The 17,156-nt window shown below is 45.6% G+C and overlaps 1 protein-coding gene across 9 annotated transcripts; it reads right to left on the reverse strand.

The window, feature by feature from the left end:
- Window positions 1-5,366: 5,366 nt before the first annotated feature.
- Window positions 5,367-10,218, reverse strand: LOC131587524 (GDP-fucose protein O-fucosyltransferase 2-like). Of its 9 annotated transcripts, none has more exons than XM_058855463.1 (6): window positions 9,934-10,218; window positions 8,973-9,109; window positions 8,622-8,769; window positions 8,223-8,333; window positions 5,742-5,850; window positions 5,367-5,600 (listed from the first exon to the last, which is right to left on the reverse strand). In XM_058855463.1, the coding sequence occupies exons 1-6, from the start codon at window positions 10,011-10,013 to the stop codon at window positions 5,595-5,597; spliced, it is 591 nt and encodes a 196-aa protein (XP_058711446.1). In that variant the 5' UTR covers window positions 10,014-10,218; the 3' UTR covers window positions 5,367-5,594. The 9 variants fall into 9 exon arrangements, 4 of the variants coding, with proteins under 4 accessions (XP_058711446.1, XP_058711448.1, XP_058711445.1 ...); XM_058855465.1 differs by having other exon boundaries at window positions 5,742-5,830; window positions 9,934-10,206; XM_058855462.1 differs by having other exon boundaries at window positions 5,367-5,850; window positions 9,934-10,217.
- Window positions 10,219-17,156: the final 6,938 nt, after the last annotated feature.

Raw genomic sequence — 17,156 nt, forward strand, 5'->3', positions numbered from 1 at the left:
CGCCCCCGGCGGGAATCCCCTCACGGGGCCGGAGCCCGCGGTGCGGGTCCCCCCACGCACAACACCGCCCCACACTGCCGGGTGTCCCCACATCACACTGGGGGCTGAGGGGGGCCGGGGCTGGGAGGGGGGCTTAGGGTGGGCCCCCTCCTCCGGAGGGGTCCTGGGGTGGGTTAGCGAGGGTTGGGGGGCTGCGGGGGGGGGATTTGGGAAGGGCCCCCTCGTTAGGAGGGGGTCCCGGGTGGGGGGTGGGTTAGGGGGGGTTTAGGGTGGGCCCCCTCCTCTGGAGGGGGTCCTGGGGGGGAGGGTTTGGGAAGGGCCCCCCTCGTTAGGAGGGGGTCCCGGGTGGGGGGTGGGTTAGGGGGGGTTTAGGGTGGGCCCCCTCCTCTGGAGGGGGTCCTGGGGGGGAGGGTTTGGGAAGGGCCCCCCTCGTTAGGAGGGGGTCCCGGGTGGGGGGGGTGGGTTAGGGAGGGCCCCCTCCGGAGGAGGGGGTCCCGGGGAGGGGCGGGGGGCGGGGCCCCCTCCGGCGGGGGGGGCCGGGGTGGGAGGGGCTGGGGGGGTTCTGCCCCCCCTAAGCCCCTCCCACTCTGGGCCCTCCCCTCTGGGCGGGGCTCGGCCCGGCCCCTCCCCAGGACCCCTCCTCCGGACAGGGGCCCGCGGGGGGGGGGGGGGGGCAGCAGGCGGGGTCACGTCACTCTGCACCATAATCGCACATTTGTGTCAAACGACAGCACTCCCCCTCCTATTCCCCCCCCCCACCCACCCCGCCCCCCCCCCCCCCCCCGCGGGCCCCTGTCCGGAGGAGGGGTCCTGGGGAGGGGCCGGGCAGGGCCCCGCCCGGAGGGGAGGGCCCAGAGTGGGAGGGGCTTAGGGGGGGGCAGAACCCCCCCAGCCCCTCCCACCCCGGCCCCCTCCGCCGGAGGGGGCCCCGCCCCCCGCCCCTCCCCGGGACCCCCTCCTCCGGAGGGGGCCCTCCCTAACCCACCCCCCCCCCACCCGGGACCCCCTCCTAACGAGGGGGCCCTTCCCAAACCCTCCCCCCCAGGACCCCCTCCAGAGGAGGGGGCCCACCCTAAACCCCCCCTAACCCACCCCCCCCCACCCGGGACCCCCTCCTAACGAGGGGGCCCTTCCCAAACCCCCCCATCCCAAATCCCCTCCCCCGGCCCCCCAACCCTCGCTAACCCACCCCAGGACCCCTCCGGAGGAGGGGGCCCACCCTAAGCCCCCCTCCCAGCCCCGGCCCCCCTCAGCCCCCAGTGTGATGTGGGGACACCCGGCAGTGTGGGGCGGTGTTGTGCGTGGGGGGACCCGCACCGCGGGCTCCGGCCCCGTGAGGGGACTCCCGCCGGGGGCGCCGGCTCCGGCCCTCTGGGCTTTATTATCCGGCGCCCCGAGCCCCGCGGCTGCGGGGGAAGACAGAAAGGGACAAGGGACAGAAGGAAGGGGCGGCAGAGACAGAGGGGCGACAGCGCCGCCAAGGAGAGGAGAAGGGGGACACGGACAAACAGGGGCGTACGGCACACAGGGAGAAGAGAGGCCGGGGCGGCCGGGGCAGGGACGGCGGAGGGGAGAAAGAAGGAGCAGGGGAAGGGAGCGGTGACAGAAGGAGAACGGAGGGCAGAGCCAGGTTGGGCCGGGTGAGGAGGGAGCGGGAGGAAGAGACAGAGGAGGAACAGAGGCGGGGGTCAGGTTGGGGAGGAGGGGGCGGGCGGGGAGGTGAGGGGAGAGAGGGAGCGGGCGGTGTGAGGGGGAGACGGGGGACAAGAGCAGAGAGGGGAGAGAAGGAGACGGGAGAGAGAAACAGGAGAGAAAAGCAGAGAAAGGAGAGATAAAAGCAGAAAAGAGAGATAAAAGCGGAGAAGAGAGAGAAGCGCCTCACCGGAGCGGCCGCAGCCGCCTCCACCCGGTACTGGAGAAAATGGCGGCCGCCGCCCTTCCGGGGTTTAAATGCCCTCGGTCCCGCCCCGCGCAGCCGCTCTGGAGCCCCTCACACCTGTGCCGACCCCGTCCCGCACACCTGAGGCGGCCCCGAGCCGCGCACGCGCTCTGCTGTCCCGAGCTGCGCACGCGCTCCGTGCCCCCGCCCCTCACAGCTGTGCCGGGCCCCCCCCTCTCCCTGGCCTCGCCCCCTGCGTGCCGCGGTCCCGGGGCCGGGCGGGGGCGCCGAGTTCGCAACGGGAACCGCCGCCGCCATCCCGGGCCCGGAACCGATCCCGATCCCGATCCCGGGCCCGGTGCCGGCTCGATCCGCCCGATGGCGGACAGGCGGCGCCGCCCGGGACCCCCCGGCAGTTCCCAGGTGCGCTCGGGCTGTGCCCCGTGGCCCCGCTCCTCATGCGGCCCCGCCCCCCGTGCCGCTGGCCCGCGACTCTCGCTCGGCGCTGGTCGAGCCCCGGCCCGGGGGCTGCTCCCGGCGGGCTCCGCTCCGAGCCCTGCGGGGCCGCGGCCCGGGACGGGGTCTGCAGCGGGGCAAAGTCCTGCCGGTGTCCGCCGGCGGAGCGGTGCCGCCTCTCCCCCGGCCGGCCCCGGGTGGCGGGTCTCGGGGGTGGCGGAGCATGGCCGGATTGGGGCTGAGACAAGGCTGGGGACGGGGCACTCCCTCGCCGGGACTCGACTCCCCCTCCTGCCGCGATGCCGGGACGGGGCTGACCGAAAGCGGGTGACGGAGCCCGCAACCGGAGCTGGGATGGGGGGTTCGGGTCCTGCCGGTGTCCGCCCTGGGGTCCCGGGCGGTGCCGCCTCTCCCCCGTGGGGTGGATCGGGATCGGTACCGGGATCGCCGCGGGAGGGCGGTTCCGGCTGCGGGAGCGCTGCGGGTCCCGGTGCGGACGCGGCGCCCCGGCCTGGGCAGGGCCGGTCCCGCAGCCCCGGAGCGCTCCCGGCCCGGCCCCCCCCGCTCCGCCAGCCCCGAGGCCGCGGCGGGGCCCGAGCCGCGCTGGGCGCCCTCGTCTCCGTCCTTCCCTGCCCCGGCCCAGCAGCTCCGTGGGGCTCCGGCCCGCCGCGCCCCAGGGGAATGAGGGGGACCGGCGGGGCGGCGCAAGAAGGGACACCCCGATCACAGCGGGTGATTTTAGCTTTACTCTCTGCCGGAGGACAGGAAGAGGAACCCGGCTGCTCCTCGGCTGGCTCAGAGCTCCCACATGCCAGCGGTGGGAGCTGGCTTCCCCACCCTGCCCACTTAAGCCCGGGAGAGCTGGAGCAGCACGGAGGGAGGGCAGCGGTGCAGCCGCTAAGACGGGAGCAGGGGGAATTGACAGCTGCCCCTCCTCACCAGACTAAAAAAATACCCACGTGGCTTTTCAGTTTTGGATTATCTTTATTTTACAGTTTATAAAAAGCTTTACCCAATGCGTGTGCTCCATGAAACTTCCGTGCCGTCGTGCAAATTGCCGTGGACTTTGACTTCCATGTGCACCTGCTTCACTTTCCTGCCCTGGCCCTGGCAGAGGCCGCCGCGTCCCTCGGTGGATGAAGGTTCCTGACGGTGCAGCAGCGGCCGCCCGCCGCCTTCGCGGCGCCCCGGGGCAGCTCCACCTCGGGTGTTCAAGGGGAGCTCCTCGGGAGCACGGACCACGCAGTGAGGTGTCCTGCCTTTGCGATGGCATTAATTCCTTCAGGAACACGAATAATGTGTTTTTAAAGAGCTTTCTGATGAGTGCCTCAGGGAAAAAAAAAAATGAAATTACGGGACTAACATCCTAATCTTCATTTCTTGTATCAGAGGTGAATTCTGAAGGCCCAGAGTCTACAATTCACCAAGTGTTTGGGAGGTCCTGGACAGAGAAGTCCATTTTGGGCTACCAAAAGCACCGGGTACTACATACCTTTGTGGGTTTTCCAAGCAAGGCAAACACCCTAGTCCAGGAGCCAGCCCCGTGGCCTCTCTCCCGGGCCACCCTGGCCAATCTACCCACAATACATCAATATGATGGATGGCGAAGCAATGGCGTTTATTGCAGGGGAATTTGACAATTTATAACCTAGGGTCACTGTGTTACTCCCATCTACATACGTCACACCTAAGTGCTATTGGCTAATTGCAGGTTTTGCTATCCTAACAGAGAGGGGGTCTAGCAGCTTCTCGTTACATCCCGAATTCTTCCGCAGCGCAATGCCCTAGACTACAACATATTCCCCTCTCTCTATGAATAATTAGTTTGCTAAAATATAAGGTATATTAGTCTTAAAAATTCTAATGTTATTTTTTTATACGTATTTCTAAACACTTTGTCTAACTTATCTATATTATAAAGTTTTAAAAATGGATAATATAAAATTGAATAAAATATAAAATACTTAACTAAAAGGCTAAAAGCTTATAAAATGGATACTACAGTTTTCATTAGTAAATATGAGGCACAAGCGGTGACTAAGTATATTTTTAAAGCATCTGTTGCCTTTCTATAAACAAAATGTTAACTTTTTCTAGTCAGCTTTTAACAAAGGATACAAGCTTATTTAAAACACAGGGTCCAAAGATTAGCACGAATAAAATCATCACAACTGGTCCAATCAGGGTAGACACCAGGGTGGTTAGCCACAGAGATTGGTTGAACCAGGACTGGAACCAGTTTTGCTGGGCTTCTCTCTCTGCTCTCCGTTGAGACAGCCTGTCTCGTAGCTCTGCCATGGTGTCTCTCACTACTCCGGTGTGGTCAGCGTAGAAGCAGCATTCTTCGTTCAGGGCGATACAGAGGCCTCCTTGCTGCATGAATAGAAGGTCAAGACCTCGCCTGTTCTGCAAAACAACTTCAGAGCTTCAGAGAGGGAGGAGACTGACTTTTCTAAAAAGGATATGGATTTCTCAATTCTCTGTAGATCTTCATCTACAGTCATCTGTAGCTGAGAGAGACTCTGACTCTGGGTTATCGGAGCGGAGACACCCGTGGCTGCTCCAGTTGCTCCCAAGCCGAGCAGCATTGCTATTGCCAGTCCTGTCAACAGCTCTCTTTTCTGAAGGCGGCCTGCTCGCTCAAGGTACTGGTCCACTTCTTCTTTGGAGTGGTATAGGACCCTGGGGATGATAACAGCTAATACACGAAAGTCAGCAGAGGAGTTAAAGCTTTGGGTGTAAATGCAAGGGCTTGACTATTAGATCATGGGTTTTCAGCTTGTACCACAAAACTGGGGCTCACTGCTTCAGGTGTTATAACTATAAACAGCACAATTACTATAAGCAGTTTACCATGTAAATGACACCATGCTTACAAACTCACAGTTAAAACTTTTAACGTTAAATGAACCTTTAAAGATGCTTACACTACCTCTTAAAGGAAAATACTTATATTTTATACTAACATAACAATTACTACACAGACTAAACACTTTATCTTAAACTATTATCTAACTGCTTTTAACACACGTGTTCTGGTATATATGTAGTCTAAGCGTGAAAGCAATTTGTTAAAAGGATAAACACACAATTACAATTTACTTTATATATAGTTAGATGGAGTCTCTACACTTCCCAAATCTTCTACAGAATTTCTCCAACACGATTCAGTCCTGGAATGTTCACTGCTCCCGTGATGTCAGCTGGCAGCTGATCGGTGACTGAGGGCTTCGATGTTCAAGTTGTTCCTCAAACCCTTCTAAATCTTAAAACAAAGGACAACTGAAAAATTAATAGAAACACCACATCATAATAACAACATAAAATTTCTGTTGGCAACTGTCTGTGTATTGTTCAGACACAACTGTGTCCTGACAGGTCCACTTCTGATCCAAGTCTGGAGTACCAAGGCTGTGTGATGACTTCTCTGTTCACTGGATCTCGTGTGTTCAGAGGCAGACAGTCTGGTCAAATGGACAGGTGACTTTTCTGAACCTGCCAACAAAACACAGGCACTTCTCTCTTAAAGTTAATGAATTACACTAATCAAATTGCTTTTAGGGTATCAATTTCCCCCGTTTTCTTAAAAAAATAAAAATGAAATGTATTTCTGTTCAACATTAACACAAAACCTTATACACAATCAGTAAAAACCTATAACAGTTAAAAATCAATCAATATAAAAATACTGTTAATTATTAAAACACTGCACCAGCATCTCATATTTAACAAACAAACAGAAACAAAAAATCAGTGAAGGATTGGATCATCACCTCTGGAAAATGATTCTCCAAGCCCACTTCAAAATTGATCCAGCTGTTATATTAATAGGGTCAAATTGCAAAGTCAAAAAGTGACTCAAATACTGATTTAGGACAGAAAACATCTGGATCTGTTAGCAAACATTCTGTCCAGGTAAAGTTAAGACTTGGCCAGGGCCTTAGACTTTAAACTGGAAAGATGCCTCTTAACTCATTTTTAAAACAAGGTTTTCAATAGCAACAGCTATGAGATGCTTACAGCACAGCAAACTGTTAAAATGCATTTGTACAAAGCAAATGATCAGAAGTCTTAGGTACCAGACTAATTAAATCATTCAGCAGTTGGTTTAATTTGAAGCTTCTTTTATGGCAGCTAATCCTTAGCAATGGTATATCTTTTTAAAATTCTGGAAACACTGAAAAATAATAAAGTTATAGCAAACAAAACTGCAAAAATTGCAACAACTAAATAGAACTCCCAATGAAGTCCAGGGTGTCACAGTCTGCATTCATTTCTGTCCACAAGCAGGTGTTCATCAGTGGTTTATCACAGTTGCTTCAGTTGTAGCTGTCTTCATATTTCTAGGAAAATAACTATACTTTGCAATTTAAACAAGTGTTTCTAATAAAACATAAAACAATTTAAATTAAACAACATTTAAACTTAACAATAATTATTTATAACAAAAGGAAATAACAAACTTAACCTTAAAAGAATATCCAAGTTAGAAAACTCAACCCAAAAACATTCAAGCCCAAACATTACAAAACTTGACTATCCTCAATTCTACCAACACCCAATCTATACCAAATAAAAACACAACTCAATCTTATTCTGTTCCTACAAAAAGCAACTAAAAGCCTGATATATACTCCTTAAACACAATATAACAATAACATGGATTCACTATAAAAATTATAAAAATAAAACAAATACATCACAATTCTATGTTATCTAGCTTTGAGAATAACCCACAATAACTGCAAATATTACTAAAAATACTCATTCACAACAAGAATTTGCCTAATATATGTTCAAATTAGTTAAAATTCTAAAGTGCAGCTTCTCTAAAAAAAAGCCACAACACAGGATTGGGCAAGTTGTCATTTAGCTTTTGTAGCACTTTTCAGGAACATCAAGTCTAATTTTTAAATTAAAATCTAAAATCCAAATTGATATCTATGCTGTTATATGTGTTTTATTTACCAAAAAAAATTCACATTAAAATTTCCTTATTAAAATTGTCAAAAACTCAGCAAATGGGTAATATATAATTAACATAACTTTAAAATTACTGAAACAAAGCAAGAATCTTTTAAGTTTCTTGGGATACAAAAATACAGCATTTAAACTTTTTAATCTATTTTTAAAGGCACTTCAATAAAAACTTATTTTTAAATCTCAATTTTAATTACAACAATTTGCTAATTTATAAATAATACAATTTATAAAGCTTCTAATTTTTAAATTGTCTAATTAAAACTCTCTCTTTTTTATCACTCACATATTTAGTGTGCAAAACCCCTGTAAGAATAAAACCTGCTTTAAATATCTTAGGCATCGAGCCACACACACGCCTATGAAATTCAGCGCAGCAGTGACAAAAAAGGGAATTATTTCCTTAACCTGCGAATAATCACCTCTAAGATTCTGTGATGCAGTTGCCACTGCACACAGCCACAAGCGGCCTTTTTATGAACAGGCAAAAGAACAAAGGCAATCCCAATTTCTCCCTTCTTGTCTGCAAAGAAACAGAGAAGGGAGAGATGCTTCTCAGAGGAGCATGGTAAAAAGACACGTGGTGTAGAATATGGAACAGCTGATGGTTCAGCATCTCTTCCACTGCAAGATCTAGGGGATAGCTGATGATACCCTGGAGGCAGGAGTAGGAATATAAAGGAGCTCAAGGCTATCTGCTCTTAGGTTTTAGCACTGTGACCTTTACCTTAACTTACATTTAAGTGTTTCTTACAGTGTAAATCCCTTTTGTTTTGATTTTAACAGAGTACAAGAATTCAGTGAAGTAACAGTGGCATACAGCCTTTAATTTCCCCTGGTCTTCTCACCCAGCAATGAGGTCTCACAACAACAATACAACAATAAATAGTTATAGAAGGTAACTCACTGTGCTGAAGAGTTCTTCAGAAGGATGGGAGCCACAATTGAGGCAGATCCTTGGACAGACAAGCCAGAGGTGTTTAGGCCTTGTGTTTCCTTGTTACCCCAGAACCAGCCCCTAAAAGGGAACACAAAGTTCACACGCTTGTATTTGAAATGAACACCATCTAAAGAACAAAACATCCTAAAAAAGCTACATATCATACAAATAATCCAGCTAGCTTCTTTATGCTGCTTTTCTGTGGAGCAACAACTTTACAGAATTAGATCTTGCTCTATCAATACAATGTTTTATTATTGATGGGCTTGTTAAAATCAGAGTGAACTCCAAGCACCCAGATATTCACAGCAGGCAAACATCTCTCTGAATACAACTGAAAAGGCCAGAAGGGCTGCTCCATGTTACCTGTAATAGCCATGTTTGTCTCTGGAGTACATCAGGTGATCAATGCATGACCTTTCATCTATTTTTTTTTCCCCCTGTGTTCCTCCTTTCCATCCTTCTGCATAGCCTTGTAGCAGATAAATCTGTTCAATAAAGGGCCCACCTGACTCTGAGCAGAAGGCAAAGCAGAGGATTTGTCAGCATGAAAACCCACACTGCAAAGACGAACGGGCATCATCAGTGGCAGTTAAAAATCTGCTAGAAATGCTAATATACTAATATACACTACCCTCTTCCCTGATTTCCATATAAAAAAGGAAAGGAAGTTGTGTGTGAGCCAGAAAAGCTAAAAGGCTCGGGCAATGTGCTCACCTGCCATCCCACACAGCTGGGTGTGACTTAATGCACCAAACACCAGGGAATCGTTGCCAGCTGGGCGATGGACACCACGAAGCACACAGGTTTTCAGTGCTGTCAGCAGCTGCAACGGGAGGATTGCCTCTGAGAAACTTACCAAAACAATGAAAATAAAAAAAAAAAAATTAACATCTATTTTCACAACATGTGTTTAAATTTATATACTATATTCATTTATATATAACACACAATATATAAAGTATCAAAATATATTATTTTAACATGTATACATATATTATTATATATTAAATATATTATATACATTTTAATTATATATATATTTATTATATATATAATACATCTATTAAATAAATATAATGTAGATATATAGATTAAACATAAACCTGTTTGTATATATTTGCATTACTTCTACTTCTTTACCTTTCTGGTTGCACATATCTCTATATCTTTATATATTTAATATACATTTCTATGTTTTTATTTTTGTAGTATTTATTTAAAAGCCCCGAAGCAAACCTAATAAAAACCAAACAGTCCCTTTATCTTAAACGGTATTTAAAAATCTTTTAATATATATTTTTTATCAGATTTCTATACCTTGTTGATATACATAACACATAACATATCCTAAAATATATCATATTACCATCTATACGTACAGAAATCATATTATAGATTATAAATCAATATATATGTATATATTTCTATTACTTATTTTTACTTATTTTTATGCCTACATATATATATATATATATTTCTCTATACCTTTACATATTCATTCTTGAAATATTTTATTTATTTTTTTCTTATTTATTTAAAAACCCTGCCTCTAACTAAATAAAAACCAAGCAGCCCGTTTATCTTCAATATTTTTTAGTATCTATTTTGATCATCATTATACTTCCAGGTATATACTCGGTGGATAAAGTGCCCCCGACCCGCCCGCACCTCTCACCGTTCCGGCACACAGAGCATCCCCTCCTCGGGCCGCTCTGGACCCAGCGCCGGGGAGCGACCGTTGGGAGCCGAAGCCATCGGGGGGTTCCTCCATTTCCCCGGGCCGGGGGGAGAGCACGGAGCGAGAGGAGCGGCGGGAAGGTACGGGTCGCCGCGAGGGCCAACCCCAAAAACGCGGCCGCGGCAAGGACCCCGTCAGAGAGAGGCGTCCTCACCGCTGCCTGTCGGCGCCCGGCTGGCTCGCGTCCGGCCCCGGCGCCGCTGAGCGTACAGCCCGTGTCGGCACGGCCGGAAAAGCCGCGGAAAATTGCGCCGGAGCGGCGTCGGCGTCGGGGTATTTGTCAGGCAGTCGAGTAGACACGCACCGCCCGGGGTCCTTGCATTTTCCCGCCTTTTCGGCCGCCATGCTTGGAAGGTCAAAGCCAGCCGCGACTCGGCAGCCATCTTGTGAGGGGCGTGACGTCACTTCCGCCCTTCCTCGTCGCCATCTTTGTTGTGGCTGAAGCCACTTTCGGCCGAGCGGCCATCTTTGTTGTGGCACGATCGAGGCCCCCGCTGCTCTCAGCGCGTCTGTCTACCTTACTTGCCTGAACGAAAAACCCGACGAAGCCGGCCGACTCCGAGCACTCCGCCCGATTTTCCGCCGCCTTTCCCGGGGCGAGGACGGTGGCGGCGGGGCTCAGCGGCTCCGGAGCTGGGCGGCGGCTGCGCCTGCGGCGGCAGGCATTGGAGTCGACGCCTCTGCCGGGGTCCTACCGGCCGGCCGCAAACTTCAGTGTGGCAATCAGCCCGACCCGGCTCCTGCGGGGGGGGTCCCGGCTCGACACGGCACGCCTCGGTTCGGCTCGGCTCGGCTCGGCTCGGCTCGGTTCGGCTCGGCTCGGCTCGGTTCGGCTCGGTTCGGCTCGGCTCGGCTCGGCTCGGCTCGGCTCGGCCCCGCCCGCGCCGGGGCACAGCTGCAGTACCGCTCTGTGGCCACAAGGTGGCAGCACTGCCGCAGAGCTCAGCCCGGGGCTGGGCGGGGGTCGCCCCCGCACGTGCAAAGAAGCCCGGCAAGAAACAAGGTGTGCAAGCCCCTTCCAAAAACCCTTCTCCAAGGAACGGCCCAAAAAACCCCCCATCGGAACTTAGCAAGCCCTGCCTCTAACCAAATAAAAAGCAAAAAGGCCCTTCATTTAAATATTTTTAATATCTATTTCTGTCATATTGAACTTCTTTATTTATACTAATAGATATAACACATAACAGATATTAAAATATATTCTATTAGCATAATAGATATTAAATAGATATTAAAATTTATTATATAAACATCTATCCATATAGTTTTTATACTGAATATTAATCTACTTGTCTAGATTAAATTACTTGTATTTATTTCTTTTTTATTGCTATATATATTAATATATATATATGTACCACCCTATATTCATTTTTGGAGTATAGATGTGTATACTTTCCTTTCTATATTATTTATTCAAAAGCCCTGCTTGTAACAAAATAAAAAATAAAAAGACCCTTGATTTAAATAGTTTTAATATCTATTTCTATCATATTGATCTTCTATATTTATACACATAGATATAATACATAACAGATATTAAAACATATTATATTAGCATCTATCCATATAGTTTGCTTACTGAATATTAATATCCTTGTCCAGATTTGGATTACATGTATTTATTTCTTTTTTATGGCTATATTTATATATGTATATGTATATATATACATATATATATCTCCCTATATACATTTCTTTATTATAGATGTGTATATTTTCATTTCTATATTATTCATTTAAATGCCATGCCTTTAACCAAACAAAAACAAAAAGTCCCTCATTTAAATATTTTTAATATCTATTACTATAATATTGATCTTCTATATTTATACACACAGATGTAATGCATAACAGATATAAAATATATTACCATTTATCCATATAGTTTTCATACTGAATATTAATCTACTTGTCTAGATATGGATTACATGTATTTATTTCTTTTTTATGGCTATACATATATAAATATATATACATATATATATCTCCCTCTATTTATTTCTTTAGTATAGATGTGTATATTTTCATTTCTATATTATTCATTTAAATGCCATGCCTCTAGCCAAATAATAAACAAAAAGTCCCTTGATTTAAATATTTTTAATATCTATTTCTATCATACTGATTTCTTTATTTATACATATAGATACAATGCATAACATGTATTCAAATACATTACCATCTATCCGTATATTTTTCATATTGAATATTAACCTGCTTTTCTAGATTTAGATAACTTGTATTTATTTCTTTCTTATGGCTATGTATATATCTATATCTATCTATCTATCTATCTATCTATCTATCTATCTATCTATCTATCTATCTATCTATCTCCCTATATACATTTCTTTATTATAGATGTGTATATTTTCATTTCTATATTATTCATTTAAATGCCATGCCTCTAACCAAATAATAAACAAAAAGTCCCTTCCTTAAAATATTTTTAATATTTACTTCTATCATACTGATCTTCTATATTTATAGACATAGATATGTTGCATAACAGATATTAAAATTTATTATATTAGCATCTATCCATATAGTTTTCATACTGAATATTAATCTACTTGTCTAGATATGGATTTCTTGTATTTATTTCTTTTTTATCTCTCTCTCTCTCTATATATATATCTACCTAGCTCCCCTATATTTATTTTTCAGGTACATATTTCTCTTTCTAATGTTCTGCTTTTTGAAATTTGCATTTCTTTCTCTTTGAAACTCTACCCATTCATTCAGCTGACAGGTCAGAATGACAAAAATATAAAGCCCTGGTGAACCCCGAGTGCAGAACGCGCTCGTCACTATGGAACTTAGGCACAGAAATTTGTCTCGGTGCATTTTAGTACCTCATGGCTGCACAGATGTGTTTTATACACTCACTTTTTACAGGGAAGTAAGAGGTGGAAAAACAAAAGCCACTTTCTTAACCCTAAGCCATTCCTGACATAACAAAACCCTAAAGACGGCGTGCACAGAGAGGGGGTTTCTTTCCAAGGGAATTTAGAGAGATCCATTCCTGTTCCTTGCCAATGCCTACCGTAAAAACCAGAACAACTCCACAGCTTTTTGGATTCTGCATCCAGCCCTCGCAGGGAATTTCCTGGCAGCTCGGGGTCCCCTCTGGGCAAGGGTACCCGGCACGAGCCCTCCCCATTCCCCGCTCACCTTGCTCCTCCAGCGCAGCGCCTGCCTCCCTCTGCCGGGGACCTCGGCGTGCCCCAAGGGACACGGGAGCCCCCCAGTGCCCACCCCGTCCCCCTCAGCCTTTGCTCCTCACCCCCAAAGAAGGCACAGAACAACTCCAACTGCCCTGGACAGCAGCACCCTGCTTTATTGGAAGCCCTTCTAGGACTAGACCCCCTCCCAAAAAGGAGCTGTGCTGCAACAAGAAAAGGGGGGCAGGTGCCAGAAATACCTTCTTGGAATTTTGACCCCTGACCTTTTGACCCCAGACCGATGACCTCCTTACCCCCTGACCCCGACCTTTGACCCCGACCTTTGACATGTGACCTCATGATCTTTGAACCCTGACCTTAGACCTTTGAAACCCTGACCTTTTACATTTGAACCCTGACCTTTGACCTTGAACCCCTGTGACCTTTGACTCTGTGAGCGTTGACCCCAAGACCTTTGACCCCATGACCTTCAACCTTTGACCTGTGACATTCGACCTCGTGACCTTTGACCTCGTGACCGGTGACCCTGTGACCTTCGATCCCATGGCTTTTGGCCTTTGACCTCTGTGACCTTTGACCCCTGACCTTTGATCCATGACCCCCCTGACCTTTGACCCGCTGACCTCATTCATAACCCTGACCCCTGAAATGGTGGTGGTTGTGTTCTTCTGGTTCAGATATGGTGGTGTGAATTCATTTTTAGTTAACTATGGTGGTGCATGTGTATGTCTGGTTTGATATGGGGGTCTGCAGATGCATTTTGGGTTGAATATGGTGATGTGCATTTATTTGTGGTTAAAAATGGTTGTGCTCATGCATTTCTGGTCAAACGTGGCGCTGTGCATTTGTGTGGTTTTCGGATGCTGTGCCACGCGTGTTTTGGCAGGCACGTGTGGTGTGGCTTTTTTGGATGGTTGTGTGGGTTGGTTAGTGGATGGTAGAAAAGTTTTGAATGGGGTTTTTTAAGACAGTAAATTTAAGTGTTTTTTTGTTTGGTTTAATTGGTTTGGGAAAAGATTTTTTTGGAGGAAAATTGAAAAAAAATGTTTATTTAATGAGTAAAGTATTTATAAGTATAAACAAATGAATAATAATAAATAATAAAATTTGTTGTTGTTTGAAGAGATGGTCAATTTAGAGAGTTCTTGTTGGGAAGTGTAGTTTTGTTTGTTTAGTTACATATTAGTTTTTCTGGTGTTGGAAAGTGTTGAGGCCCAGACCCCCGAGGGCTGGATGTGTGAGTTTTTGGTGTTCGGGTTTTTAGTTTAGAGTACATTTGAATAGATTTAAGAGAAAGGAAAAATATATATAGTTTGGAGAATTTTTTTGGTTTAGTTTGTTGAAACAATTCAAAATAAGGGAGACTTTTGTTTTGTTGTAGATAATATCGTTTGGAGAAGGATGTGGGGGAATGAGTGTTGTTTTTGAAAATAACTTGTGTGGGGTGTTCTGTTTGTTCTGGAAATTAGTTATATATACACAGATAAGAGTAGTGATATTTAGTAAAAAGTGATGTTTATATGTATTTTTTATTTAATGATTAGATTTTTTTGAGGTATATATTTTTTGAGATATATATTGTGTTATTTTTTTGTATTATTTATTATGTGTCATTTGGTTTTTGAGTAAAGACAATTTTATGGAATTTTTTCAATTTAAAGTGGAATTGATTTTAATTGCTTTTTCAAATACATTTTTATATTTGTTACTGGGATTTTGGTTTTGTTAATGATATGTAAGGGTTTAGATTGGGTAGGGTTAGTTTGCTTGGTGGAGTTCGGGGTGTTAATGAATTAGGTGGCTTTTGCTAGATGTTTTTTAATATTTGAAAGATTTTTTATTTAATGTTCTTAAGATGGTTTTTAATATTTTATTGTATTTTTTTATTTGTACTTGGTGCATGGTAGGGGATACGGTATATTTACTGAATATAATGTTTTTTAGTTTAGGTGTTGATAAGGTTTTTTTGAAATTAGTTTTATGGTTTGCTTTAATTTTTTAGGGGTATTATGTTGTTAAAGGACTTGTTTTTTAAGGTTTAGGATGATGTTTTGAGTAGCAGTGTGAGGTATAGGGTAGGTTTTTATTTATTTAGTGATGTTTTTTATTATTGTGAGTATGTAGTGTTTATTTTGGTGTGTTTGGGGTACAGTAATGTAGTTAATTTGTTAGGTTTTTTATATTTCTATTTAGATTATTGTGATAGGGAGTTTGATTGAAGTATATGTTTTAAACTTATCGATAATGTGAGAAATATTGTTTATGGCTAAATTTATTTTTTGGTTTTGTGTTTATTTGGAGGTGGTATTTTTATTTTGATGATTCGAGGTATTATGAGATTATTGAGTTAGGAACAATTTTGTTTCGTATGGTTAATTGCAGGTTTCTTTTGATCTTTTTATTTTTGTAGTTGCATGTACCTGTTTATTGCTTTGGCGGTTTTTATTAGTTGTATTTTTGGGGATATGAATATTTATATGATGGATTTTTACAGGGAGTTTGTTTTTGTAGTGATTTCTTATTTTTTAGTAATCTTTTTTATTGTTAATGAGGTCTTCCATTATTCTTATAGAGCATTGATTATTATTTATGCATTAGAAGGTAGCAATTTGGTTAGGTTTTTTTTAGTAATGTTTAGGGCTCATTGAATGGTTTTGAGTTTAGTAAGTTGTTAAGTTTTTTTAAGTAGATTTGGTTGTGTTAAGTTGTATATATTTTTTTGTGTTTTGTTTTACTTTTATGATGTGGTATGAATTATTAGTAAAAAGAGAGTAGTGGGTTTTTTTGCTGCTCTTCTTATAAACTAGGTATAATTACTAATACACTTTTAAAACCTGTTACTGGGATTGGGACGTAGGGGAGGACAAAGAAACTAAAAACTAAAGCTACTTGGTACAAGCGTCAGTACTTTCAAAAAGGTTTTATCAATCATTATTACTGAGCTTAGCATAACAGCTATTTTAATCTTTGCCCTTTTACTGTGAAAGTTATGTATTAAGGACAATATTGGAGTTATTTTTGGATAAGAAAATAAACTTAGGGACAAGAAAGGCATTAAAACTTGAAAAAAAGCTCAGAGACTAGAACTACATGATGGGCTCAACCCTGAGAGACATGAACTTAAGGAACACCATTACAAAGTCCTATATCCCAACACACAGAAGTGCCAATATAACGTAATCAGTACAGGTTTTTCTTACTCTTTTGAACCGGACATTGGGCAGCAAATCATTAAATGCTTAGAAAGCTGAGACAAAAGTCAAAGTGCTGCAGGATAAGTTCACAGCTCCACACATCTTGTGTCAATCTAGGAACACCCGCTAGACTCCAACTACACCCTACATTACAAATGCCAAATTACAGGGGCCTGGGACTCGGCCTTTTACACCTACACCCAGGCTGGGCAGCAGGACAGAGCAGCTCCGGGACAACTACACCCAGACACCCGTGACACACAAGACAACAGACGAGGGGACACAATGGGGAGACAAAACTCTGGGCCACAAGAACGGCCACAAGGACCGAGAGAACGCGGAACGAGATGAGCCGGGTGAGAATGAAGGCGAGCTGATGAAGCTCGCAGAACCCGGGAGGAAGAAGATGCTGATGGAATGACGAACTCCAGCAACTGCCAAGACGGATGCCCGAGAATTTTAGGGCCACAATCCTCTACCTATCTTTGTGTTTCTTCAAGACCTAAGCCGCAGCAATGGATCCTCGCGGCGCACGGCTGTTGACACAGCTCGGAACAAGACCTCTAAAAGACATCCGATCGGATGCTTTTAAAAGAGAGACGCGATTCCAAGGCCTCTGAGAGATCCTGAGGCAAAGCTTCGATGGCATCGGGCTGAGGAGCCCAGAGATCAGAGATGCGAGGAGTGACGCCGGGGTTTCTGGTAAGCCCCCAGAAGAGATAAGGCGAGGCACGTACAACAGGAGCGGCACAAAAGACACAGAAGGCACGATGGACAA

Source organism: Poecile atricapillus, chromosome 22 (assembly GCF_030490865.1).
Source record: "Poecile atricapillus isolate bPoeAtr1 chromosome 22, bPoeAtr1.hap1, whole genome shotgun sequence".
NCBI classification, from domain to species: Eukaryota; Metazoa; Chordata; class Aves; order Passeriformes; family Paridae; genus Poecile; species Poecile atricapillus.

Bases quoted from the DNA above. Each gene is read 5' to 3' on its own strand.
- LOC131587524 (XM_058855462.1), bottom strand. From the start codon at position 10,013: ATGGCTTCGGCTCCCAACGGTCGCTCCCCGGCGCTGGGTCCAGAGCGG. The intron at 8,334-8,621 runs GTAACATGGAGC...GTTCCCTTTTAG, and splicing joins GACAAACATGGCTATTACAG to GGGCTGGTTCTGGGGTAACA. The intron at 5,851-8,222 runs GTGAGTTACCTT...TTAAGAGAGAAG, and splicing joins CTGAAGAACTCTTCAGCACA to TGCCTGTGTTTTGTTGGCAG.